Source organism: Lissotriton vulgaris, chromosome 8 (assembly GCF_964263255.1).
Source record: "Lissotriton vulgaris chromosome 8, aLisVul1.2, whole genome shotgun sequence".
Classification (NCBI taxonomy): Eukaryota; Metazoa; Chordata; class Amphibia; order Caudata; family Salamandridae; genus Lissotriton; species Lissotriton vulgaris.
In genome coordinates, this window is record NC_141696.1 from 206,117,775 (window position 1) to 206,143,375 (window position 25,601).

The 25,601-nt window shown below is 46.9% G+C and overlaps 1 protein-coding gene across 1 annotated transcript in view; it reads left to right on the top strand.

Annotated features, from left to right (window-relative positions):
- LOC147696878 (N-acetylated-alpha-linked acidic dipeptidase 2-like) overlaps positions 1 to 25,601 on the top strand; it is a 476,544-nt gene that overhangs the window by 11,998 nt on the left and 438,945 nt on the right. Inside the window, exons 2-3 of the mRNA XM_086933986.1 lie at positions 8,047 to 8,139; positions 23,474 to 23,591. Coding sequence (XP_086790112.1) covers positions 8,047 to 8,139; positions 23,474 to 23,591 — 211 coding nt within the window. The remainder of the gene's footprint in view (positions 1 to 8,046; positions 8,140 to 23,473; positions 23,592 to 25,601) is intronic.

The following is a 25,601-nucleotide window of genomic DNA, read 5'->3' on the forward strand; positions in this document are numbered from 1 at the left end:
CTCCCTCCCGCCCTCCCTAAATACTTTAAAATAAAAGAACGCAATAATTTTAAAAGCACTTACCTTGCCGCCGCTGGCCGCCGCGTTCCCCGGGGCTCGTTCTCTTCCGTCTTCCGTATTTTGCAGTAATGCGCATGCGCGGGCGGCCGCGCATGCGCATTTTCTCGTGAAAATGCGCATGCGCGGCCGTCCGCGCATGCGCATTACTGCAAAATACGGAAGGCGGAAGAGAACGAGCCCCGGGGAACGCGGCGGCCAGCGGCGGCAAGGTAAGTGCTTTTAAAATTATTGCGTTCTTTTATTTTAAAGTATTTAGGGAGGGCGGGAGGGAGGCGGGTGGCGGCCAGCTACGCTCCGTCTGCGGAGCGTGCGTAGTGCCGCATGGCTCTGCCAGCTCCGCAAAATGCGGAGTAGGCGGAACTACGCACACTCCGCAGACGGAGCGTAGCTGGCCGCCCACGGTTATCTGGCACTTACTGGCCTTGATCGTGAGGCCTGCCCTCTGCAGCACCTTCAATACATTACTGAGGTGCTGCAAGTGTTGTTCCCAGCTGGAACTGAACACTGCAGTGTCATCCAAGTAGGTGGCACTGAAATCCTCCAGCCCAGCCAACACCTGGTTGACCAATCTCTGAAAAGTGGCAGGGGCCTTCTTCAACCCAAAGGGCATCATACGGAACTGGTATTGTCCTTCTGGGGTTGAAAATGCTGACCTCTCCTTGGCCCTATCGGTTAAGGCAATCAGCCAGTACCCAAACGTTAAGTGAAACGTGCTGAGCAACTTGGCAGCTCCCAACCGATCAATGAGCCCATCAGCTCTGGGGATGGGATGTGCATTAGTCCTGGTGAAGGCATTGAGCCCCCGGTAGTCCACACAAAACCGCAGTTCTGGGGTGGCACCGGGTGCAGCAGCCTTTGGGACCAAGACCACTGGGCTGGCCCAAGGACTGTTGTGGGGCCCGATGACCCCTAACACCAGCATTCTAGTGACCTCCTCTTTAATGCTTGGCTTTACCCGGTCAGTCAACCTGTAAATCTTGTGCTTCACAGGAGGGCTGTCACTGGTGTTCATGTCATGGGTACACCAGTAAACAACACCTGAGTTCAGGGAGAACAGTGGGGCAAACTGTCCCAACAACTGGTGACAGTCACGCTGCTGCTCTGGAGTCAGTGTAGGGGAGAGAATCACACCTTCCACTGACGCATCGTGCTCCTTGGTAGACAGGAGGTCAGGGAGAGGCTCACTCTCCTCTTCCACCCCATCATCTGTCGCCAAGAGCATGCTCACTTCAGACCTCTCGAAGTGGGGCTTGAGAAGGTTCACATGGAGGACCCTTAAAGGGTTACTTGTAGGCCACAAATCTACCAGGTAGGTGACATTACTTTTGCACTCCACCAACACAAATGGCCCAGGCCACTTGACCTGCAAGGCACAAGGTTCCACTGGGGCCATGACCCATACTTTTTTTCCCAGGTTGAAATTCGACCAGAGTGGCATTCTGGTCATAGCACTTCCTCATTTCTTCCTGGCTTGCTTCTAGGTTCGCTGATGTAGTTTCCTGAAGCGGGGAGTTTGGTTTCTGAAGGCCAGCATGTAACTAAACACATTCTGGGGAGTTTTCCTGGGAGCTGCCTCCCAGCCTTCTTTCACCAAACTCATAGGTCCTCTCACAGGGTGACCATACAGAAGCTCAAAGGGATTGAACCCAAGAGACTTCTGTGGTACCTCCCTGTATGCAAAGAGAAGGCATGACAAGAGGACATCACACTTACGCCTCATGGGTTCTGTTAGACCCTTAATCATGCCCTTCAAGGTCTGGTTGAATCTCTCCAGACAGTTACCTTGTGGGTGGTAAGGGGTGGTTAACTTGTGGGTTACACCACACTCTTTCCACAAGGATGTCATATACTTGGATATGAAATTGGTCCACCTGTCAGAAACCACCTCTCTAGGGAACCCCACTCGGGAAAAGATACCATTAACACCCAGCCCACCACTGGTGCCGTCATTGTGCTGAGAGGGTTTGCCTCCACCTACCGGGTGGCATGGTCCACCAAGACTAGGGTGTACCACCAAGACCAGGATGTACCTGTTGCCCATGGCTGTCTTGGGACCCAGTGGCCCTACAATGTCCATCCCCACCCTTTCAAAGGGTGTTCCAAAAACTGTAAAAGGTTGGAGAGGAGCTTTGACCTTCCTCCCACTCTTACCACTTGCCTGGCTAGTTTGGCAGGACGCGCAATGCCTGTCTTCCCATTTTGCACCAGAAGAAGTGGGTGACAAGCCATTCAAAGGCCTTTTCCTGCCCCAAATGCCCTGCCAAAGGCACGTTATGAGCCAGACCCAGTAGGAAGGTCCTGAAGCACTGGGGTACCACCAGCACATGAGCTGACCCAGGCTCAGCGAGCTTAGGCTCACTGTACAGGAGATAATTCTCCCAGTGCCTCCAATGTGATCCGGACTGATCACCACCTGCCTGGTCTGCAGCCTGCCGCCACAGAACCTACAGAGAAGGGCACTATTTCTGCTCTTTGCAGAATTCCTCCCTGGTGGGATCCCCTTCTTACTGCCAATGGGTCAGCTCAGAGATGTCCCCCAGTTCAGCTACCTGTTCCCCCCTGTAGACACCGGGGCGCCCCCCTCAAGGTACGCCTCCTCCCAGTCCAATGGAACTTCAGGGGCCGGTTTCACACGCCCCTTGCCCTTTCTCTTGGCAGGGACTCGGGCCACTGTTTCAGGCTCCAAGTCCTCTTGATCACCCTCTCTGGCTGCCATTGACTGAGTGGACCCGCATACCCACTCTGGCAACCCAAGCATCTCCAAGTGAGATTCGAGCTCAACATCCTTTCATAAGGACTGCTCCAGGTCATTACCTAGCAGACAATCTACAGGCATTGAAGGGCTGACAACCACCCTCAAGGGACCTGAGCCCCCCCACCACTCAAAGGGAACCTGTGCCACCAGACACTGGCACTCTGAATTTTCCACATCAATTACTTGGTGGAATGCCCCTGGGACTACCTGCTTCCCAGAGACCAGGTGACACAGGACTGTGGTCACACTGGCTCAAGTATCTCTGAGACCCTCTACCCTTTTCCCATTGATTGTCACCAAGGTGCTGTATTTCTTTGTGTTAGGGGGCACCAGGTTTCCTGGGACCATCTCACTGTCCCCATCTCACTGACAGGGTCATTTCTGCGGGGCCCCCGCCATCCTGTGGATAGTCCTCCTCTCCAAGCGCTACACTAGCCAACATCTTGGATTGCCATCAGTGGGGGGCTGTGCCCCCTTAGGGCACTTGGGATCCCCCTTCATGTGACCCACCTGGTCACATGCAAAACACTTGCGGGGGCCAGTCTCAGCAGGCTTCCCTGACGAACGCCTTGTTTCTTATCTCCTGGGGGATTAGAACCTTTACCCTGGGTATTACTTTGGGGCCCTTTAGAGAACTACTTGTTTTATCCTTGTCCCCCCCACTTTTCTGCTGGGGACCCTGCCCACCTTTGGCTGGGTCTCCCTAATACGCTTTCATGTGGACCCTGGTTTTCACCCAGCGGTCCGCCTCCATAGAAAGCTTCCTGGGGTCAGTCAGCTTACTATCTACTAGGTGCTGGTGCAGATCTGCAAAACATAAACAAGACAAGTGATCCCATGCAATCAAATTGTAGAGCCTCTGAAAATCTGTCACATTACTGCCCTTCACCCAGCCATCCAGTGACCTGCAGAACACATCTACACATTCCAACCAAGTGTTGGCATCAGACGTCTTACTGGACCTGAACTGATCCCAGTACTTTGCAGGAATGAGACCATACTTAGTGAGAAGGGCGTCCTTCATGTCAGCACAGGTGAGATGATACCCCTTATCCAAAGCTATTAAAGTATCCCTTGCTTCTACTGGAAAGAAAGGCCACAATCCTGCTCCTCAATTCTCCTCAGGGATCCCATTCAAGTGTATCGCTGCCTCGTAACCCTGAAACCACCTTTGTATGTCATCCCCCTTCTTGAATTCCTTGCCTACATTGTTAGGGATTGGCACAACTCTGTCTGCCTGTCTTGTCGGGTTGCTCCCACCATCTGAGCTGGCTCTACTCCTTTGATCCGGCTCCTTTATCCTGATCTCATGATCTAACAGCATTCTTTGCTCCTCCATGGCTAATTTAAGCTTCTCCAGTTCAACTGTAACTCTTCTTGCTTCCTGCCTGTCCTCCAGCTATTCTGGGGACAGGCCACTGCTGCCTGGCCTCGAGGGCTCCCCCCTCCCAAAAGCACATCCACCCTAGGAATAGGCTCCTCCGCCTCTCCATTGAGATCACCAGACTGCTCTCTGGCATGTCTGGCTACTACTCAGGCCCTCAGCGCCTTTCGTAGCTCCTCCTTCCTAGTAAGGCCTCTGATTTGGACCTTGAGGTTTCTGCAAATTGAATTATATTCCCTAACATTGTAGAAATCCAACCTATCCTCCTAAAAGGCAATTTACAGGGATGCAACATATGTTGCTCTTGATTCAGGCATAACGAAGTAGCAAGTTCAACCTGCAAAATCAATAATATGCCAAAAAGAAAAAGAACCACTATGTGGCATGGAATGGTCTGCGATATGGTAGTAGTTCACACCAATCACTGTAGGTGAAGTGCAAATGCAAGTCCTATCCTCACCACTGACAACCAATGTTAGAAATTGGATTTTTGGTAGGCTAGGGCATGTGCCAAAGCCAGGCAGAAACCACCAATCTAGTCAAAATAAGAGAGTTCCACTCCTAATATAACGCGTGCTCATGCCCTTGGTAGCTTGGCACGAGCAGACAGGCTTATCTTAGAGGCAGTGTGTAAAGCATTTGCACATAACCAACAGGAATACAGTATTAGCACTACAAAAGGACACCACATCAGTTTAGAAAAATATCCAATATTTTTATATACATAAGACAAGACCAAAAACGATAAAATCCACAATACAGTACTTAAAAAATTCAGTTATCAAAATATGCTTGAAGAACAGTTCCTTGATGTCGATAGCTCTGTCCGGGATTATCACGGTGTTGTGAGCAAACAAATCCAAACAGTTCTGGCTAACTGCGGCGTTGCGGGCCAGCTACGGTATCAGAAAGACCCGCAAACAGTACCATTTATAAATGCAGGGTGTCTGTGACCTCCCGTTGAGCTTCTGAAAGCACAGCGTCCACAGGCGTCAGTTCCTGAGGTCGGTGCAGGAGTCGTCGGGGCCCTCGAAGTCACACGCGTTGCAGATCGATCTCCTCTCTGTTGGAGTCAGCAGCTGTGGCGTCGGCAGGCATCGGGTGCTGCTGTGCAGTGGTGCAGTGTGCGGTGCCCTCAGGTCGCGGCTCAGTGGCAGAGTCAGATGGCGTCATTGGTGAGACCAGGCTCGAGGTGCAAGGTGAATGCAGTGCTCGTCACGATGCTAGCAGGTCACAGTGCAAGCAGCGTTGTCGTCTTTACTGAAGCGATGTTGTCGGCTGACGAACTGTACTAGATAGCGCAGGCGTTGGTAGGCCAAGGCTGCGGTATGGTATGAGAGCGGTGCGTTGTGTAACTTTACGAGTGGTACCCTCAAACCACGTTGCAGGCAATGGTGTCGATTTTGGCGTGGAGCGTCGTCGTCAGGGAAACCTAGGCATCATCTTGAAGCAAGGCGGTGCGGAGTGCGGTGCCCAAAGGTCGCGGTGCAAGCAGCGGCTCGGTGGCAGCATCAGCAGGTATCGCCGGTAAGCCCAGGTTCGGGGTGCGGCTGTGCCCTTTGCGTTGCCATCAGGACACGGAGTCGGCAGCAGTGTCGTAGTCGTCGTCGGGTTGCTTTTCTTCCTTTGCAGCACAAAACACACAGTCCCTAGTGCTGAGGGCAGAAGAGCTTGAAGTCTTTGCTATTCCTGAGACTTCTTGATTAGGGGGGAAAGCTCTACCTCAGGCCCTTGGAGAAACTCATAAAGTAGAGTGCAGAAAGTTCAGTCCAGTCCTTTCACTGTCCAAGACAGAAGCAGCCACTGCAGGCCAACACAGCAAAGCACACAGCAAAGTGGTAGTTCCTCCTCACAGCTTCTCCAGCTCTTCTTCTTGGCAGTCTTCTTGGTCCAAAAGAGTTCTAAAGTTCAGGGGTCTGGGCCCCAATATTTATATCCCAAAATCCTTTGCTCTCCTAGGCAGAGAGTGTCTGTGTCCAGCCAGAACACGTTCTGACTTCTCTGGTGTGGTTTCCTGGCAGGAGGTGGACACGGCATTGTCAGAGGCAGACCAGGCCTTTCGAGGTGCAAGGAAATCTCCCCCTTCCCCAAATGCAGAACAGGTAAATTCTGCCATTTCCTGACCCACCTAGACTATCTGGAGCCACTCCTGCTCCCCAGCCTTCTATCATCCAAAACCCAGACAGGCAGTCCACATTCCAGCAGAGGCACACGGGATGCCTGAGCAAGAAAATACCTACTTTCTAAAAGTGGTATTTTCAAGCACAGAATGTAAAAATCACCTTCACTAAAAGGTGCATCTTTAGATTCTGAGTTCAGGGATACTAAACTTTATTTTCTTACCTAATTCCCCGGGACAGTTCTGTTTATAAGATGTTATAAACAAACTCCCCATTTGGTCCTATGGGGAACAGGTGGCCTTGCAATAGTGAAACACGAAATTGGTAATAAGTCACTATCAGGGCATGCCACTCACACCAGGGCATGTCCTACCTTTCACATACACTACACCCTGCCCACAGGGGTACCTTGGACCTACCTTAGGGGTGGCTGACATGTGAGAAAGGGAAGGTTAGGGATTGGCAAGTGTGTGCACGGATGTACGTCAGTAAAACGCGATCAAAATGATTGCGTTACTTTACGACGCAGCTATTACAACGCAAGTCGTTACGACTTGTGTTGGAGGGCGCTGGATTGTGGATTAGTTTATTTTTCTATTCCAACTCCAGCCCACGTAACAATAGGGAAGGTGTTGGAATAGAAAATCATACTATTCCTTTAACAAGAGGGCCCTCCAGCGCAAGTCGTAGTAACGACTTGCGTTGTAATAGCTGCGTAGTAAAGGACGTGCGGTGTAAACACCGCGTTGTAAAGGATGTTTACTGTGTGCACTGGCCAAGTCGACATGGCAGTTACAAACTGCGCCCAGACTCTGAATTGGCAGGTCTGAGTAACCTTTTCAGGGCTATTCACATGGGTGGCACAATCAGTGCTGCAGGCCCACTAGTAGCATTTGACTTACAGGCCATGGCACACTCAGTGCACTTTACTAGGGACTAACAAGTAAATCAAATATCCATTCAAGGAAACACCAATCTATACCACAATTTACCACAGGAGCACTTGCATTTTACCACTGATCAGCAGTTAGAAAAGGGCTCAGAAAAACTACGCCAGCAAAAACAGAGTCAAAACCGGGAGGTCAGAAAGCAGTAACTCAGGGGAAACACACCAAAAGATACCAAGTCTAACAGCCCCCTACCTGGATTCCAGGTGATTCCAATGGGACGGCGACGCTAGTTCTCGAGTCTTGCCGTCGATTCACAGGAGGAGACAATACTCTGGTTGCAAATTCCAGGGGCAAGGGGAGTGGGATGGAAGGATGCTATGGCTCGTCTACTCAACATCAACACTGCAGCAAGCATTCACACCAGTCTGATGAATGGCACCGGATGGTGCAATACCTAAAAACGAACACATATTATGGCTTTAGCCTAGTATTAACTATATCTCTTAAGTTATCACCTCACTAAGCGTTTTACATTTCAACCAACCTTTAGTTTTGTTGTTGTTTTGTTTTCATTTACATTGTCCGTAGAGACTCCTTTATCAAACTTTTCAAAACGGTAGTGAGTATGATTTCAGCATCAAACTCTCAAGTAAATTTGGATGGGATTAGCTTCACCGTAGTCCTCTCTGGCAGAGTCCTATCAAAAGTATGTACAAGTTGAACAAAAACGCTGGTTACCTTTGTTCGCAGCAAGATGTTGGGATTGGGCTCAGTGCCTAGTAAAATCAAGTCTGTTAATCCGTCTCCCCTTGTCTTCTTCTTCTTTTTTCCATCCAGGTGCAAGACTAATGCGAGACGATCTTAGCAGTGAGATCAAAGTCGGTGAATCAAGGGAGCTGGCACGACAGAGTCCTGGGAGTTGGAAAGCAGGTATGTGGCAGGCGAAGACGTAAAGTGAAGGGGTATGGATGGCCTTTAAATAAGCTTGTTTTAGAATGTTCATAAGGTTCACACTCTAATTGTTTCTTACAGGAAAAGGTGCAGATAATTAACTTGATGGGGCTTCCTTCTAGAAGGTGCTTTCGAATGTTCACAAATGTCCAGTTCTAATTGTTTATAGCAAGGAACAGGTGCAGGTTAATAATTTGATTAGGCTGTCTTCTAGAAAGTGTTTATAGAATATACACAAAGGTCACATTCTAATTGCTTATAGCATGGAACAGGTGCAGGGGATTTATTTAATGAGGGCTGGCTTACTGAAGGTTCACGTTGAGGTCATCTATGCAAGTGCTTGATGCTTATTATGGAAAATGTTCTTGATGTTTCCGTGGGGCCTGAAACCTGGCCTTGCATACGTATGGTAAAACATTTGTAAAAGCTATTAAGCCTTTTCAAACAAACCAGGGAACACCAGCTGCAGCTAGCTATTGCCAACAGCATATAATATGATTAAAAGTCCGGGCACAAGATGTATGTTCATTCATAAGTGTTGGGAGGAATGATATGAGTCATGATGGTATATTGTGATAGTCAAGAGAAGTGAGCTGTGGCAGGAATCCTAACAGAGCGTGTATCCATTGAAAGAATTTACTTGCAGGGCAAAATAAGCTCCAAGACAATGTTATTGTTAATATATGCAAACCTCCTCAGCAGTGAGATAAATTCACCCCTTGCAATTTCTTTACAGTGCAAGGCATCAAGACCCCTCCCCCCCCCCTTTTTTCCTTTTTTGCAGGTATGTTCCTTGGTAATCAGTAGCCTGTTTAATGAGTTATCCATCTTTGCAATACTGTTGAGTCAGTTTTGCATTTACACCATCTGTTTTGTGGATGAGCCTAGTGGGTATTATTTGCTATGTGATTAAAATTGAATTATTCTTCCTTTATGTATACAGCAATATATTTCAAACTAGTCAGGACATTGGCAAATTATTTAGTCATGGCTGTTGCAAGAGCTACTGTTTTTACAAAATTTCGAAATAAATGATGACCTTCCCAAATATTACTGTAGATAACACTGCAGAGTGGAAACCCTGATATGCAGCTCAGAATTAACCTGCAGTAGAAAGTGACCAAATTATCACTGACTGTGCCTAGTACTCTCAAGCTTGAGCTGGTTGCAAACAATTCCCAATGAATTCACCACCTATTCTGAACTTGTGGACACTGTTTGTAAATGAAGAAATCTTAAAAATGAGAAAGTTATCCTGCAATGTTTGTCACTCAGATTGTCTTTCCTCATCCCAGCACTTACTTAACCCCTTCGACGCGTCAGACGCGCAGGAGCCCTCTGACGCATTAGTGCTCATGTGCATCGGACGGCTCCCGCGCATATGACGCCTTGGCACATGGAATCCCTCTGGTGCCTGCACCAGAGGGATTCCCTTTACCCCCCAAGAGCCTCCGGAGCTGGGGAAGAGCTTCCCCATCTCCTGAGGCCCCCCCCCCCCCGGTTTCCCTGAAATGACAATCAGTGAACACGTCGCGCTGACGTCATTTCAGTGAAACCGAAACTGAAATGAGCCTAAAGGCTCATTTCAGTTTCCCTTTCTACGTGCTCAGGGGGCTATCTCAGCCACCCGAAGACATAGGTGGACGGGAGAGGTATCATTAAAAAGGAGAGAATTTCCCCTTTCCAATGGTACCCCAATGGATCCCTCTTTAAAAAAAAAAGTTTCAAAAATCTTTATTGATCAAATCAAATAGACTGGTTACATTAGCAGTAAATAAAAGCACCATATACAAAAGACACAATGAGGGTTACAATTGGCATCAGAGGGCAGTAGCATGGCAGGTGTGTCTTGGCCTCGACTAGATGATGATGATGGCAATTTACAGGGGGCTCACAAACTATAGAAGAAAAGACGGGACCAGCCAAAAAGAAGAAGGGGCAGGAAAAAGGCAAATTACAGACCGTCATCATTGGCCGCCACGGGCAGTGAGCCGATGAGGAGCGCAGGAGAGGCAGCTGGAACGTGCTGTGAAGTGTCTCCTATCGCAAGAGTAAAATAGTAATTACAAATAGTTTGTTTAAAATTAGCTTCTTGGATTCTCTGCGAGGAAGTATATGTGGTTTACCTAGACTTAACCACCCTCTTATTGGATTTTTATTATTATTTTAATTTGTAAGGCGCTCAGCTACCCAAAAAGGGTTTCCTGGCGCCGTAGCGGACAGAGATCAAGAACCAGAACAGTGATCAGGAGTTATTGGTCAAAAAGCCAAGATTTAAGAATTTTGAGGAAGTGGGTGTAATTAGTTTCTTTCCGAATGATAGAAGGCAAGGTATTCCAGAGAGTGGGACCCAGGTAGGAAAAGGATCTCCCACCCAATCTGGAGAGTTTAACCCTGGGTATCACAAAGTTGCCCTTGGTTACAGATCTTAATTGGCGGGATGGAACATAGGGACAGACAAGCGCTTGAAGATATTGAGGGGCAGTGCCTGTCTTGATTTTAAACATATAGCTCAGGGCTTTGAACTTAATACGGTTCTCCACCCTGAGCCAATGTAGATCCCTCAAAATGTCCAGCAATGTGGGAGAATCTGGGGATTTTGCAAAGAAGTCTTGCTGCAGAATTCTGAACTAGCTAAAGTCTGCAGATCACAGACTTGTTACAGCCCAGATATAGGATGTTGCCGTTGTCGAGCCATGAAGTGATGAGGGCATGAACCACGTTTTTTTGAGTAGATAAAGGCAGCATCCATCGAATTTTCTTAAGCCACTTTAATATGGTAAAGCATAGTGCTGTCAATTTAACGGTTTGTTGATGCATGGAAAATGTGTCATCAACAATGACACCCAGGTTGCGCACATGGCTAGTTGGCTTAGGGAGGTTGCCCATCTCATCCGGCCAGTGAGACGGACACCATAGTTCTTTCTGCTTACCTAGGATAAGAACCTGAGTTTTCTCACCATTCAACTTTAGGTGATTTTGGGTCATCCACGTTGATATGTTCCTGAGGCCTTGTTTTAAACAGGAGGGTGCCAATGGGTTGGAGCTAGAAAGGGAACAAGCATTGGAAATGCAATAGGTCTCGCAGCATTAGAGTTAGTGCTTTTAGAATTGTTTATGGGTTTTTGTTGTAAATCTTTAGCATTTTTGTTTCCTGTAGCCAATGCTAAAGAATTACAAATAAAAAAAGCCATAAACAATTGTAGAAGCTCTAACTAAAAATCCTCCGAGACCTATTGCACTGTGTGAGGGGTTGAGGGTGAGTGAGGGTGAGGGTGAGTGAGGGTGAGTGAGGAGTTGAGGGTGAATGAGGGGTTGAGGGTGAGTGAGGTGTTGAGGGTGAGTGAGGGGTTGAGGGTGAGTGAGAGTGAGAGTGAGTGAGGGTGAGGGTGAGTGTGAGTTAGGGTGAGTGGTTGAGGGTGGGTGAGGGTGAGGGGTTGAGGGTGAGTGAGTATGAGTGAGGGTGAGTGAGGGGTTGAGGGTGAGTGAGGGTGAGTGAGTGAGGGTGAGTGAGGGTGAGTGAGGGTGAGTGAGGGTGAGGGTGAGTGAGAGTGAGTGAGAGTGAGTGTGAGTGAGGGAGAGTGAGGGGTTGAGGGTGAGTGAGGGTGAGGTGTTGAGGGTGAGGTGTTGAGGGTGAGGTGTTGAGGGTGAGGTGTTGAGGGTGAGGTGTTGAGGGTGAGGTGTTGAGGGTGAGGTGTTGAGGGTGAGGTGTTGAGGGTGAGGGGTTTAGGGTGAGGTGTTGAGGGTGAGGTGTTGAGGGTGAGGGGTTGAGGGTGAGTGAGGGTGAGTGAGTGAGGGTGAGGGGTTGAGGGTGAGTGAGTGAGGTTGAGGGGTTGAGGGTGAGGTGTTGAGGGTGAGGGGTTGAGGGTGAGGGGGTGAGGTGTTGAGGGTGAGGGCGAGTGAGGGTGAGGGGGTGAGGGGTTGAGGGGGTGAGGATGAGGGGTTGAGGGTGAGTGAGTGAGGGTGAGGCTGAGGTGTAGAGTGTGAGTGAGAGTAAGAGTGAGGGTGAGTGAGGGGTTCAGTGTTAGTGAGGGTGAGGTATTCAGGGTGAGTGAGGGGAAGGGTGATTGAGGCATTGAGAGTTAGTGAGGGTGAGGGGTTGAGGGTTAGTGATGGTGAGGTGTTGAGGGTGAGTGAGGGTGAGGGTGAGTGAGGGGGAGGGGGAGGGGTTGAGGATGAGTGAGGTGTTTAGGGTGAAGTGTTGAGGGTGTGGGTGAGGAGTTGAGGGTGAGGGAGGGTGAGTGAGGGTGAATGGTTGAGGGTGAGTTGTTGAGGGTGAGGGGTTGAGGCTGATGTTTTGAGCGTGAGTGAAGGTGAGATGTTGATGGTGAGTGAAGGTGAGGTGTTGGGTGAGGCGTTGAGGGTGAGTGAGGTTGAGGGTGGTTGAGTGAGGATGAGTGAGAGTGAGGGTGAGTGAGGGTGAGGGTGAGTGAGGGTGAGTGAGTGTCAGTGAGGGTGAGGTGTTGAGGGTGAGTGAGGATGAGTGAGAGTGATGGTGAGTCAGGGGTTGAGGGTGAGTGAGGTGTTGAGGGTGAGTGAGGAGTTGAGGGTGAGTGATGGTCAGGGTGAGTGAGGGTGAGGGTGGGTGAGGTGTTGAGGGTGAGGTGTTGAGGGTGAGTGAGGGTGTGGAGTTGAAGGGGAGGCATTGAAGGTGAGTGAGTGATGGTGAGGCGTTGAGGGTGGGTGAGTGAGGTTGAGTGTTTGAGGGTGAGGCATTGAGCGTGAGTGAGTGAGGGTGAGGTGTTGAGGGTGAGGGGTTGAGGGTGAGTGATGTTGATAGTTGTTGAGTGAGGATGAATGAGAGTGAGTGTGAGTGAGGTGTTGAGGGTGAGGTGTTGAGGGTGAGGGGTTGAGGGTGAGGCGTTGAGTGTGAGGGTGAGTGAGAGTGAGGGTGAGTGAGGGTGAGGGTGAGTGAGGGTGAGTGTGAGTTAGGGTGAGGGGTTGAGGGTGGGTGAGGGTGAGGGGTTGAGGGTGATTGAGGATGAGTGAGGGTGAGTGAGGGTGAGTGTTTGAGGGTGAGTGAGGGTGAGATGTTGAGGGTGGGTGAGGGGGGTGAGGGTGAGGGTGTGGGTCAGTGGTGTGAGTGTTAAGGGTGTTGTGGATGAGGGGTGTTAGTATGAGGGAGTTGAGGGTGAGGGGGGTGAGGGTGAGTGTGAGGGGAGGGGAGGCAGAGTGAGGGATGTTGAGGGGTGAGGGAGTGTAAGGGAGAGTGAGGGTGAGGCTGAGCGGGTGAGAGAGGGTCAGTGAGGGAGTGTGTGAGAGTGTGAGTGAGGGAGTGTGTGAGGTGGTGTGTGAGAGCGTGAGTGATGGGGTGTGTGAGGGGTGTGTGAGAGGCTGTGTGAGAGTGTGAGGGTGTGTTAGGGTGAATGAGGGTGCATGAGGGGGTGTGAGGGGGGTGAGGGTGGGGTGTTGAGGGAGTGAGTGTGAGTGTGTGAGGGGTGAGGTTGAGGGGGTGAGGGTGAGGGGGTGAGTGTTAGGGGGTGTGAGGGTGTGAGGATGAGTGATGTTGTTTGCGTCTGAGAGTGTGTGAAGTGTCGTGAGTGTGAGAGTGTTATGATGAGTTTTAGGGGAGCGTGTTTGTGTGAGGGTAAGGTGTTTGAGGATGAGGGGGTGTGTGTGTGTGGTGGATGTGGTGGTGGTGGTGGATGGGGTGGTTGTGTATATTGTCTAGAAGACTTGTATCAGCAGAGCTGGGCATTATTGAAATAACAGCAGTGGCACACAGGTGGGTAACATGCACGTGACCTGGTGACCCTGGAGGCGTGAGTGGTAGGACATTGTTACACCCCTACAGTGTGCGTCTGTGTGGTGTGTCCTGGTGCGTGTCTGTCCGTTTTCACGTGCATTTATTCTGGGAAGGTCTGTGTGTCTCTGTCAGTCTTTGTTAGAAAATGGTTGAAGGGACATCTGTTGTAGAAGTGTTTGTGTGTTTGCGACTGTTTCCGTGTGAGTGCGTGCCTGTGGGTGTTTATCATCATCTGTGGGAGTCTCTTTGCAAAACGACCACAACGTAGCCTGACTCTAGCATGGCGGCTACGTAAAAAAAAAGTCTAAATTTGCAGGGGGCGTGATACAGAACGTGGGGATGCTTTTCGCGCGCTGTTTGATCACGTGGTAATGCGCGCCCTTTAAACCCAGCGCGGGAAACTACAGCGCTTTACAGATTCAGATCTGAGCCGTACGTGCATTGGCATATAGTACAGGGGTTGCTTTTACAGCTGCGGGACGCCAAGCGAGAACACCGGTTCTGCTACTCCATATTACACAAGCCCCCCCCCAAATAAAAAGCGCAAACTTGAGTTGACCCCTCCATAACCAAAGATCGACATGGGATAAAGGAAAAGTAAAATAACTAGGAAGGGATAATACGGCAATTGCTCCTCGGCGTTCAGAATTAGGCAGACACCTCTAGTTTCAAGTTCGAGCTGTGTTAAACTTAATTTCTGCGTACAAAATGTACGGCAGAGATGGGACTTGTGCAGTAACTACAGTGGAACACCAGTGTTTAGGGCATTATAACTACACATCGCCACTTGATTCATGCTGTGTTAATACGGAGCGCAGTGCATTGAAGTAATTTGTTACCGGGGATATTAAAGCGAGTGTTACAAACGAGAATCGACCCATAAACTACGGAACTGAGTGTGCTGGCTCGTTTTTGGCGGGCTGCAGAGTGCCAGGATCGTACACACAACAAAAACATACAACAAGACGGAGGGAAGAGAGGGGAGGGGGGAGGAGAAATGCGACACGGCGGGAAGGGGAGGGGGCGGAGCGGGCGGAGGGAAGAGAGGGGAGAGGGGAGGAGAAATGCGACACGGCGGGAAGGGGAGGGGGCGGAGCGGGTAAACAAGGACGGACGTGAACGCGCTTTTAAGCTCAATGCGCATGCGCATTGAGCTTAAAAGTCACGGGCACTGCAAGGAATCGCCACGATTCCTTGCAGTGTGGATAAAGAGTAGATAAGTCCCAATACTCTCGCCTTGCTCGATGCGCATGCGCATCGACAGGCGAGACCTAAAAAACAATCTGGGAACCATCCGCGTATGTGAAAAGAGTAAGGCCAGACTGGTCCGCAATGTCGGCCAAAGGCCTGGCATACAGATTAAAAAGCAGTGGGCTCAGGATTGAACCCTGAGGCACCCTATAAGGTGATAATTAAATTTTAGAACAAGCTGTAGCCGAGAAGATTTGAAAAGTGCGCAAATCCAGAAAGGAGATTAGCCAATCCAAGGCAGCACCACATATACCAGAGGATTTCAAGGTATGGATAAGCTGTGTGCAAGAGATAGTGTTGAAAGCCGCACTCAAATCCAGCAGGATGAGTGCGACTGTCTGACCTTCATCAAGAAGATGGCGAAGCCTCTCCGTGACACCTAAAAGTGCTGTCTCTGTGGAGAAGCCAGAGCGGAAACCTGATTGGGAAGGGTGGAGGAGATTTTTAGTGTTGACAAACTGAGAAAGAAGAGAGTGGACATGCCTTTCAAGTATCTTGGAACAGGCTGGAAGAAGGGAAATTGGTCTGTAGTTAGCAAGCACTTCACTGTCAGCCATAGGTTTCTTCAGAAGTGGGGTAACCATTGCATGTTTCCACTGAGCCGGTACAATGGATTCCCGTAAGGAAGCATTAAGAGAGTTGAGAATCACCGACAAGTGGTGGGTATCCAATTGTTTCATAGTGGCGATGGGCAGGGGATCTTTAGGCGATCCAGATTTTATACTATTTAGAATAATTTTGAATTCATCAATATTTAGGAGTGGCCAGTAATTTAAATGGGCTCTGGGATCAGGGTTTTTTATGGTAGATTCCAGGTCTGAGGCAGTGGTGATCGCTGTCAAGGGTGAAATCAAGGCTGACGTTATGGAGCGGGTCTGAGGCGGTCCAGTTGAATTCTGGTTCGCCATTTCCCCATGAATTTTTTTGATTTTGTCCGTGAAAAATTGGGCAAGATTGTCACATTGTTGCCTACTCAGTGGTGGAGGCTTAGCTACAGTTTTGGAACCTGCCAGCTCCTTTTCTACTCCAAAGTGATCACTGCAATTGTTTTTAAAACGAAGTATAGGTGCTGTTTCAACAGATTAAAAAGTAAATAGGCGAGACCACTTACAAGCGCACTGTTAGGTTCGAGCGCGTGTCCTCAGCGCGGATTGCCAGTCATCTGCTTCAAGTAGAGGACTGGCTCTAGGTCAAGTGACCGGCGGAGCTCCGCCTCTGCTCGAAGGCTAATAGCGCTAGGACGTGGGGACTGCTTCCGCCCCAAACACCCTCCACAACAATCAAGCCTGAAGCTTGCAGTGGACCGGGGTGAGTTTTAAGTTAAAATAAAGCTGCCAAAGTGATCAGTGCAATTGTTTTTAAAACGAAGTATAGGTGCTGCTTTAATAACTGAACTAGGAGCACTAAACAATCCAGGTGATCCCATTATCTTGGCTAAGGCAGTTCACTATTACTACTCTGTTAAAACTTGCCTCAGTCAGTGTTACTCCACACACTTACCCAAAGCAGGAGAGGTGCCAATTTGATGATTTCTAAAATATATTCTAAATTTAATTCAGAGTGCAAAATGAAATTAGCCTCAGAATGAAGGAGATTCATTACCCACATACAGATTCTGTTTTTGTTCTGCCTGTATGGATTTGGCTTCATGGTGTTCCCACACTCCTGGCCCATATGATGCTGTAGGAACACATTGCATTTTATAAACTTTAAGGTAGTGGGGACATAGTAGCACTGCCTTCCTTCTTGACTCAATTAAACAGGGAGCCTGCCACTCTTCCAAGTCTCAGACGAGAGTGTTTACTTGTGGCTGCCAGGTATTGCCTGAGGCACACACCAAGCCCAAATAGCAAAACGTTCTGTACTGCGTTAAGTTGTTGTTTATTCAGTTTTAGAGTGCCAGTTTTTTTTTACCAGGCCCACAAGCCATTATGCAGAATTTCCCAAAATTTGTTTTCATTTCAAGGGTACTCATGAATGACACAAAAGATTCTACCGAGGTACGCAGAGCACGGGGTGTTCTACCCAACAAAACTGCATCATCGGCATATAATAGTGCTGGGACAGAAGAGTTGGTGCTTTTTGCCTCATCCCCGGTAGGACTTGATAGATGGGTGTTCAATCATTAAGATGAAAAGCTGGGGTGCCGACACACACCCCTGGCGTACCCACTGACTAGAGGAAAGGCTTCAGAGCGTTCCCTTGACTGTCCTTTTCGTACCCTTGCACCTAAATGCTTATGGAAACTGTGTAAAAAGTTGATTAAAAGGACTTCTACCCCTAATTTGATTAACATAGCTCACAATATGCTCCAATTTACATAATTAAAAGTGGTTGACAAGTCCATAAAGGCCAGGTACAGTGGTCAACGCTCATTGGTAGTGTATTTACTTACTATCTAGTGTAAATTCAAGCACTGCTACACCGTACCTAGCCCTTGGCGAAACCCATACTGGCAAGGGGATAGAATGTTATTGTCAGTGCCCCACGTCTGCAATCGAGTGAAGATAACTCTCCCCAAAACTTTTACAGAGCTGTCAACTGGTGAGTTTGGCCTATAACATTTAGGCAACACTCTGTCACTCTTCTTGAAGATCGGCATTATCGTAGAAAGGGACCAAGACTCGGGGGCTCTTGCAAAAACAAAGAATTATTAAATAAATTCATAAGTAAGTGACCCCATAGATCCAAATTACATTTACAAAGATCCATGGGGCTCCCGTCTGGCCCTGCACCTGCACTAAATTGGATTGCATTCTCTACTTCCTGTACAGTGACTTGAAGGTGGTTGGAGTGGGCAAGATGCTGTTGCAGTATACCTTCACACTCTATCTTTCTCCATTTGGTATATATGGGAAAATGAATAACCCACTCCTGGCCTGAGATATTGCAGATTAGGGGCCTGATTCACAGAACTAACTTAAGACAAAATCCTAAACTTACTACCATTTTCGTATTCACAGAAGGCACTTACTCATTTTGGTATTCACAGAAGACACTTACTCATTTCGGTATTCACAGAAGTTAGGAGTCCTAACTTTAAGACTCTTAAATGCCTCTGTGAATACCGAAACTCTTAAAATTAGGATTTTTCTCAGTTTAGTAGTAGTATAGTTAGGACTCCTAACTTTAGGACGCCCAAATGCCTTCTGTGAATACCGAAAGTCTTAAAATTAGGATTTTTCTCAGGTTAGGAGTCCTAAAGTTAGGAGTCCTAATTTTACTACTCCTAAATTCAGAATAATCCTAATTTTAAGACTTTGGGTAGTCACAGAAGGCATTTAGGAGTCCTAAAGTTAGGAGTCCAAACTTTACTACTACTAAATTCAGAAAAATCCTAATTTTAAGACTTTCGGTATTCACAGAAGGCATTTAAGTGTCCTAAAGTTAGGACTTCTAACTTTACTACTACTAAACTAAGAATAATCCTAATTTTAAGACTTTTGGTATTCACAGAAGGCATTTAGGAGTCCTAACGTTAGGACTCCTAACTTCTGTGAATACCGAAATGAGTAAGTGCCTTCTGTGAATACCGAAAGTCTTAAAATTAGGATTTTTCTCAGTTTAGTAGTAGTAAAGTTAGGACTCCTAACTTTAGGACTCCCAAATGCCTTCTGTGAATACCAAAAGTCTTAAAATGTGGATTTTTCTCAGGTTAGGAGTCCTAAAGTTAGGAGTCCTAACTTTACTACTCCTAAATTCAGAAAAATCCTAATTTTAAGACTTTGGGTAGTCACAGAAGGCATTTAGGAGTCCCAAAGTTAGGAGTCCTAACTTTACTACTACTAAATTCAGAAATATCCTAATTTTAAGACTTTCGGTATTCACAGAAGGCATTTAGAAGTTCTAAAGTTAGGAGTCCTTACTTTACTACTACTAAATTGAGAAAAATCATAATTTTAAGACTTTCGGTATTCAGAGAAGGCATTTAAGAGTCCTAAAGTTAGGGCTCCTAACTTTACTACTACTAAACTAAGAAAAATCCTAATTTTAAGACTTTTGGTATTCACAGAAGGCATTTAGGGGTCCTAACATTAGGACTCCTAACTTCTGTAAATACTGAAATGAGTAAGTGCCTTCTGTGAATACCGAAACGAGTAAGTGCCTTCTGTGAATACCAAAATGGTAGTACGTTTAGGATTTTGTCTTAAGTTAGTTCTGTGAATCGGGCCCTAGAAGTTGGTTAGGTGAAGCATCTTGCTGCTGATGCCTATTCACTTTCCGAAAAAAAACCTAGCTTCAATTTTGGGAGGATTGATTAAAGGATTTCCCAATATTTTTGATACAAAGAATGCTTCCTCTCCTTGATGGCCAATTTATAGACATGTTGGGACTCCCTGATGACCTTGGCATCCCTGGGAATCCCTGCCAATGCCTTTGTCACATGACAATTTGCCGCTGAACAATTCACTTCAAACCATCGTGGCTGCTCTAAAACGGGTTTGAGAGAACATTTTTAATAGCGTCACCCAGTTGCTGATATTGAAAAAACAACTCATCCCCTGAATCATCGCCTAGACGCCCCTAGAAAAAACGGCAAGTTCTTTTTGAGAAGGAAGTGGTCCATTCATTTATTACAGAACTATAGTAATATTCTAACAAGAGTCTAGCAGACCTTATAAAACGAGCCACTCTTTTCCGAGCATTTAACCGTGTTATGTTCGGTTACTTTAGTGTGCTTGGTGCACAAATCACCTGTCACCGAGGACAAATATAGTAGCAAACAAAGAGCTGAGATTAAAACTGACCAGTCTTTAATTATTTTCTTAATTTAGTATAGTCCTTGAACATGCAAGTATGGCAAGGCAGCTTATTGCAATAGGTGGGAGCCAGATATGAAAAAGATCTGCCACCACACCTTGACCTATGAATGCGAAGGATAGTAAGCAGTGCTTTGTCTTTAGATCGCAGGTTCCCCACTGGGTGATAGCTTTTAAGCCTCTGTTGTAAGTAGCCAGGCCCTTTCTTAAAAGTCAAACCAATTTTGAATACTATTCTCTTTCTGATCGGCACCCAGTGAAGCTATCTCAAAAGTGGAGTATCCGCTGATCTTGGGAGAAGATAAGAAATAAGCTGTGCTGTTATGTTTTGCACGACCTGCACTTTAGACAGCAGTGTCTCATTTGCGGACGCCAATAAGGCATTGCCGAAGTCAAGCCTGCTAACAGTAAGAGCTTGCAACTCGGATTTTCTAGCTGCTAGCCGAAGAAAAGGGAGTGCTTTCCACAGCAGCTGCATCCTGTGGAGGCTGGTACCTCTTTTGAGTGTTATCAGCATAAGACACAATTTCAAGGCTGAAGGATTTAACCCCTTCCATGCTCATGATGATTGGTCGTGTGCTTATGACGAGCTGAGATCGTCATGAACAATGGAAATCTGAAGAGTTCAGCACCAAGCGGGAATTGCTGTAGCAGTCAAGGTGTTAATGAGCAAGCAAGTGGGGCCACATATATATTGAACAGAGTGAGGCTCAGACAGGAGCCCTGGGGAATCCCTTGTCAATCATCATTGTTCTAGTCCAGACCTAAAAGTCCCCAGCGAGATGACTTGAGATTGATTTTCCCAAAAGTCTTGATGCCACTCTAAAGCTGTCCAATAGATCCCTATTTCATTTAGCCTATGTGATAATCTAGCATGCAACAGAGTGTTGATGAGCTGTGGTCGGATATAAGAGCACAAGCATAGATGTAGTGTTGACATCCAAAGAACATCTTATGGACTTCAACACTGCTACCAAGGCTGTCTCCGTGCTGTGCGCAGATCTGAACCAAGACTGAGATGGTCCAAGATCTTATTTATGGAGATGTGCTGGTAATTTGCAATAACTGAAGAGTCCATGTTGGCCTATTTTTTGAATAGACATAATCTGAGCAGATTTCCAGTAAGCTGCATTTTCGCTGGTGTAACCACCAACATCTTGGGTGGGCATGGGTCCAAGGGAGAGCCAGATTTAGCTTTTTCTAATACAATTAAACATAGCCTTGATTAATTATACTGTAGGAAAGGGGTTACTAGTAGAGAGGGGTAAAACCCTACCCAAACAGCAACCCCAATTCTTGTCTTGGTGAAACACAAACCCACCCCAAATTAGCCTATGCTTAACCGTCTTTTTGCTTTGCTCAAAAGCAACCAAGCTTAACTTTGAGGCAATGTGTAAAGTATTTATGCAGTACACAAACAGTAATAAGGTGAAAACCCTACACAAAAAAATCCCATGCCAATTCTGTAAAATAGAAAAAAATGTAATACATGATTTAACACCAAAACAACAAATATCCAATTAGTAGAACTGGAGATATGCAATTTTAAAGATTTAGGTAAAAGTACTACTTAAAAACAACTGTGGTTATCCAGTCACCCCGGACCAGGTCAAAGTCATAAGTTCGGGCTGACTGTGATGGAGCATGAGCCAGGTACAGAGATTAAGTTAGGTCTGCTGAGCAAAGTGCAGTAGTTTCTGGCTGCAGAGAATTGCAAGATCATGTTTCGAGGATTTGTTGTGCATAAGCGGTTCCTAAGAAGTTGCGATACGAGGTCCTGCGTCAGGGATGTGTCGTGCAGTGGCAGTTCCAATGCGGAGATGCAAGTACATGCATTGTGCTGCATCAGTATTTTCCAAGAGACCACAGCTGGGCTGGCACAGCACCTTCAGGCCCACCTCCAAGGCTCCAGGATTAAGGTGGCACCACTTTGGGAGCATGACTCATAGCAGACAGAGTCCAAGTGCTGGGTTCAAGGAGGTTGGAGCCTTTTCTTCCCCTGAGGTTCTGAACAGGAGGTAGGCCAACTAGCCCCTTAAGTCACTCTGGTGGTTCTGGGTTCAAGATGCAGATCCAGTCCTTCTCACTCGGGCAGCAGAGCAGCACAGCAGTCCTTCTTTCACAGGCCAGATGTGTACCTAGGATTTGGGTCTGGGGGTCCAATATTACACACATGGTGCCAACTTTGGAGTGGAAGAACGTTCTGGAGGTTTCCACCCCTTCTGAGGAGTTTGGGATTTCTTGCTGTCCTGCCCTGGCCCCAAGTTTGCCTGGGGGCACAAAAAAAGAAGTATGAAACCCTTTCTGAGTGTGCTGAGGCAAAGCCTTTGTGATGTGCATGGGTGGTAGGTGGCTGCTCCTCCCGTCTATCAAAGCAGAGCTGTCCCACCCTGCCAACAACTATTCCCCTTTGTCTCACTGTCTGGAAGTTGTACACCAAGACCAATTGTTAGTTACACCTAGTCATATGACTCACGATACAGGCTGCAGGCACCAAATGATTTGGACAAGAAAATGGCAACTTTCTAAGAGTGGCATTTTCAGAATTGTGACTTCAAATCTGACTTTACCATTAATGAGGGTTTTAAATTACAATTCTTTAGAAACCAAACTTGACATTCCCACTTGCTCCCAATTGAAAGTTATCACTTAATAAATGTGATAAAGTAACTCAGTTTTATCCTATGGGAGGGGTAGGCCTTGCAATAGTGAAAACTAAATTAAAGAGTGTTTTACTACGAGGACACTAAAACTTAAAAAAGCATGTCCAACTTTTGAATAAACTGCACCATGCTCTATGGGCAATATAGAGCCTACTATAGGTTTGTCTTGTACATTAAAAAGGTAGTTTTTGGCCTGGCAAAATATTTGTTTTGCCAGGTTAAAATTTCAGTTTAAAACTTCACACACAGGCTGCAATGTCAGGACTGAGTCATGTTTGACCGACTACTTAAGTAGGTAGCAAAATTCATGTTACAGACTCACTAGAATTATGCCTCAGGTACATGTGTTACCCCTTTCCTAGGAACTTGTATGTAAATTAAATGCGCCAATTGGGTGTAAGTCAATGTTACCATGTTTTAGGAAGTGAGCACACACACTTTAGCACTGGTTGGGAGTGATAAAGTGCAGAGTCCTAAGGCCATCAAAAATGCGATCAGCAAAAAGGAAGGAGCAAGGCAAACAAATTGGGGAAAGACGGCCCTATGGCTTTCCAATAAATGTTTGTCTTGCGTGTAAAGAATTATCATTAGTTTCTTCGACAACCCTCCTTTCTTGATTTACTTAAATTGTATTCAGGTACATTTTTTAAAAATGTATTTTAAAATGTGTTAATGTTGTTTGACTCTACCCATTCATCCTCAGACATAACTATCTTAAGAATAGAATAGCTTTCTATAGTTTGCTTTTTGCCCAACTCATTAACAAATGACCCTCCATGTGCAAGAAACCAGACAAGTGGAAGTGGTACGGTGCATGTTGGAGATGTAATGTTTATAGTTCGATCTGCTGGGTTCCCCTTCTAATGTTTCTGTTCATTGACTGATGTATCCAGGTGCATTGTCAGGATCCAGTCGATCTAAAAGAGAGATACAAACCTTTGAAAACCAGAGTAACAAGAGAGAGCAATTATTGTCCGAAATGAAGGCAGAAAATATCAGAAAGTTCTTACGGTAAGTCTCCTCAAATACTTTTGCTTGAGTTACTTGTTGTGAATGTATCTGTCCTATTAAATCAGTTGAAATATTCTCAACGAGGGTTTACCTTTTTATTGCCACTAGACGCAGGTGACAGTAGGGTGTCATAAATAAATACCACATTACTCCAAAGAATTGTGTTGTGTTATATCAAACATATTTATAGGGTGGACAGTCTGCCATTGTTGTGGCCTTGCAGTGTCAATGGCGTTTCGGCCCTGTTTTGAGGATTCCATGGTACACCACAGCTTGGTTTGTGAGTTGTAAATGAAAGAGCCAGTGTGGAAGTAGTTGCCTTTCTTAATGAAAACTGGATACCTTGTAAAGTTGTTGGATGGGGCCATGTGCTAATTGGGTGCACTCTCTGACCCTCAGGTTTACTGTTGATTTAAGGATATTGTTATATAACTTGTTTGCCAGCACCACCAGTTTACCCATATTGGGCGATTCCAGAGAGACTGGAAGCATGGAAGACAGATTTTTGTCCTGGTGTGGCAATTCTCGCCCTAAGGACTGCATAATGTAGCCCCCCAGTGCCCGGACCCTCACTATGATTTGCTGATGGCGGTGGTGCGCCAAACCGTCATCAGCAGTCCACTGCCACTGACAGCGAAGATCACACTGCTTCGTTGGCATGGTTTGTCTCTCCTGCTCAATTTTGAAATTACACGCGTCTTGGAGCTCCGCTGCAATGTGTCTGTCACTTATGGGGGGCGGCCTTTCACATGCCCCACCCATTCCTTGTACCTGAGCTGTTAGGGTTTGAGGCTAGTAGCTCCTCACCAGAATGCTGTAAATCAGTAAGAGTCCCCATAAAACAGAGGCGTTTTAAGGCATGGCAAAAGTGGGCTCTAACCCAGCGCCCCAGCCTTTCAGTGGGGCCCCCTGATACAGCCAGCTCTGTTCTGCAGAGTCTTGCCCTGATGACCTTGAATAATTCCTCAACAAGTTTTTTTCAAATACATTTAATTTGTTTTAATGTGGTTGATGTGTGAGAGTCTATCACATACATTATGCAGAGGAATGCGGTTTTTATGTTTCGTCTAACATTCATAAAATAGTTTCTTTTAGATCTCAACAGGACCTCACATGTCAGAAATAGAAGGGTGTCGCAGAAATTTGCAGTAATATTAATGAACTCCTGCTGTATTACAATATTGAAAACACCCGTCACTGTCCTTGAATAATAAATATAGACACATTTAGAATTGGGACGAATGTGCCTGTGCTCTGTCAGTGACCTGGCCAAAAAAGGCATGAAAAGGCCCGAAAACTGAGCTCCCATAATACATTTGGCCCTGGGCCCCCAAAATCCTTAAAATGTCCCTGCAATAAGGGCCGGTGCTGGGCTGCAGATGGTGTGGGCTGCAGTGTGGATTAGACACTGACTCAGAGTGCCCCCTGCACTCCAGGCAATGACGGACACTATCTAGTCCAAGGCCTTATCATAAGTCGCATTGATTATGGGAATGCCCTATTAACTTCCATAAACAAAAACCTTCTGGCAAAACTGCAGGTGTTGCAGAACACCGTGGCCAGATTGGTGCTTGACCTTCCTCCCCGTACCCCATCAGATCCTTCCCTTAGGACCTTGCTCTGGCTTTCCATTAAGAAACGTATCCAATTCAAACTGTGCTGCTTAGTACACAAGACCATCCATGGACAAGGGCCGGTTTACCTGGAAAAAAACCTCAAACCCCACATACCAGCCAGAGCCCTCAGATACTCCAGCAAGCAGCTCTTAAAGGTTCCCAAAGTTCGTACTGTGAGAAATGGCGATAGGTCCTTCGGTAAAACAGCTCCTGAAACCTGGAATTCCCTGCCCCTACCTATTAGGGCACAATCTAACTATCTCAGATTCCGCAAAATCCTTAAAACCTGGCTTTTCTAATTTCTCTGTCCTTCACTTTCTGTCTGATGTCGGTGCAAGAGACCTTCGGGTGATTTACACACTATATTAATGCAATTTACATTACATTACATTAC